Genomic DNA, 1,753 nt, shown 5'->3' on the forward strand with positions numbered 1-1,753 from the left:
ATAAATACGATTTAGGTTTTTGTACTGTCAATGCTAAAGAACAAAATTTACCAGAAAAAAATCTTTTACCATTTGTGAAGTCCATGGAAGAGTGGGTTAAAAATCCATGGACCATTGATTATTATGTTTTATTAGCTCTAATTTTATTTATCATAACATACTCTAGTTGCACGAGTAACTGCTATTTATAATAGTATTAGATTTGTGAAATTTTTTGAACACATGGTAAGTGTAATATATAGAGTTTAGCATTAGAAAAAAAAAAACAAAAAAAAAACAGTTTTAATGTGTTAAGAACTGAACTAATAAATCCTCACATAAGATAACATGGGAAGAAAGGACAAACACACTATATTCCAATACATTTTCGCCCGCACACACACTGAAAAAAGTATCCACGCCTCCCGTTTCTGCTGGTAGTGCCCCTCGTTAATGGCCGGAGGTGCCAATTACAAACAATTCGCCAGCCTCATTTCTAAAATGATCTTAATCTCCGCCCGCCGTGTCTGGCTCGGTTGAGCCTGAATCAGCTTGGTCGTCAGCGATGGGGGGGGGGGGGTTTGTGGGCAGGAGGCAGAGTTAGCGTGTGGGGCGAACGTATTCACCAGTACTGGTTCGAACGGTGGCGGCTCTGACGAGTCCATCAGACCCGGGGTGGACCTGGGTGATTTGGCTGAGAGGCCACAACCCGCTGGACTGGAGGAGCATGGGATCCAATACGGTGACGACGTGATTGATCTGTAAATTTCGCCGATGGATCTTCCACTTAGGCCGCTGTTAGAGTGTGTTTAGGTACTCACGGCTTCAGCGAGTCCAAAATTGGGCTCTGATGCCGCGTATAAGCTCCCAATGCGTGAGACGATCGAGATTCTGAGTTGAAGAGCTGGAGTCGATGACAGAGTCTAGAGATCTGTTGACTAGGAAATGTCCAGGGGTGAGAACGTCCAGATCGTCCAGGCCTCCTGTCAATAGCGTGAGCAGACGGTTGTTGAGCACAGCTTTGATGCTGGTTAGGACAGTGGAAAGCTCCTCGTAGGTGAGATTACGGAATCCGATGGTGTGGTGGAGATAGATTTTCATAGCCTTGACGCCAGCCTCCCAAAGTACTCCGAAGTGTGGGGCTCTAGGGGGGATAAATCTCCAAGATATCCCTTGATTGGCCAACTACTCAGTGATACGATCCCAGCGCAATTCAGCATCTTGGATGGTGTCACGAAGCTTGCGATCGGCAGCATGGAAACAGGTGGCGTTGTCACTCCAGATCTCGATTGGCCAGCCTCGACGAGCACAAAATCTGGTAAGCGCTCCAAAAAATAAGTCAGTTGATAGGTTGCCCACGAGCTCCGGATGAATTGCCTTCGAGGCCATGCAGACGAACACGGCTACGTAGCCCTTACTAGTACGGAGGCCTCATCCCTTGGCCGACAATATGTTGAAGGGTCTGGCGTAGTCCACGCCAGTGCATTGAAATGCACGAGTGGGAGTAATTCAAGCAGCTGGCAGTAATGCCATATGTTGAGTGGTTGGCCGCACCTGCAAGCAAGTGCAGATGAGGCACCTATTCAAGAAGCTCTTGATTCGGCGACGCCCGCCGATGATCCAGGCTTTGCGAGCGACAAATGCGCTGGTCAGCCAGGCTCCTCCATGCAAAGCTTGAATATGAGCCCAGCGTATCACCAGCTTAGCTAAAGGGCATCGGCCGTCCAAAATCGGTGGATGTCGTTTATCGAAGCAAAGCATACACGCAAAAAAA

The 1,753-nt window shown here is 47.7% G+C and overlaps 1 protein-coding gene across 1 annotated transcript; it reads right to left on the reverse strand.

Annotated features, from left to right (window-relative positions):
• Nucleotides 1-804: 804 nt before the first annotated feature.
• LOC149375768 (uncharacterized) lies at nt 805-1,368 on the reverse strand. Its single transcript, XM_089596350.1, has 2 exons — nt 1,169-1,368; nt 805-1,123 (listed from the first exon to the last, which is right to left on the reverse strand). The coding sequence occupies exons 1-2, from the start codon at nt 1,366-1,368 to the stop codon at nt 805-807; spliced, it is 519 nt and encodes a 172-aa protein (XP_089452476.1).
• Between the last annotated feature and the right edge of the window lie 385 nt (nt 1,369-1,753).

The sequence above is a fragment of the Copidosoma floridanum genome, unplaced genomic scaffold, assembly GCF_036245765.1.
Source record: "Copidosoma floridanum isolate Cflo_tuat_1 unplaced genomic scaffold, Cflo_Japanese_pri ptg000004l, whole genome shotgun sequence".
Taxonomy (NCBI): domain Eukaryota; kingdom Metazoa; phylum Arthropoda; class Insecta; order Hymenoptera; family Encyrtidae; genus Copidosoma; species Copidosoma floridanum.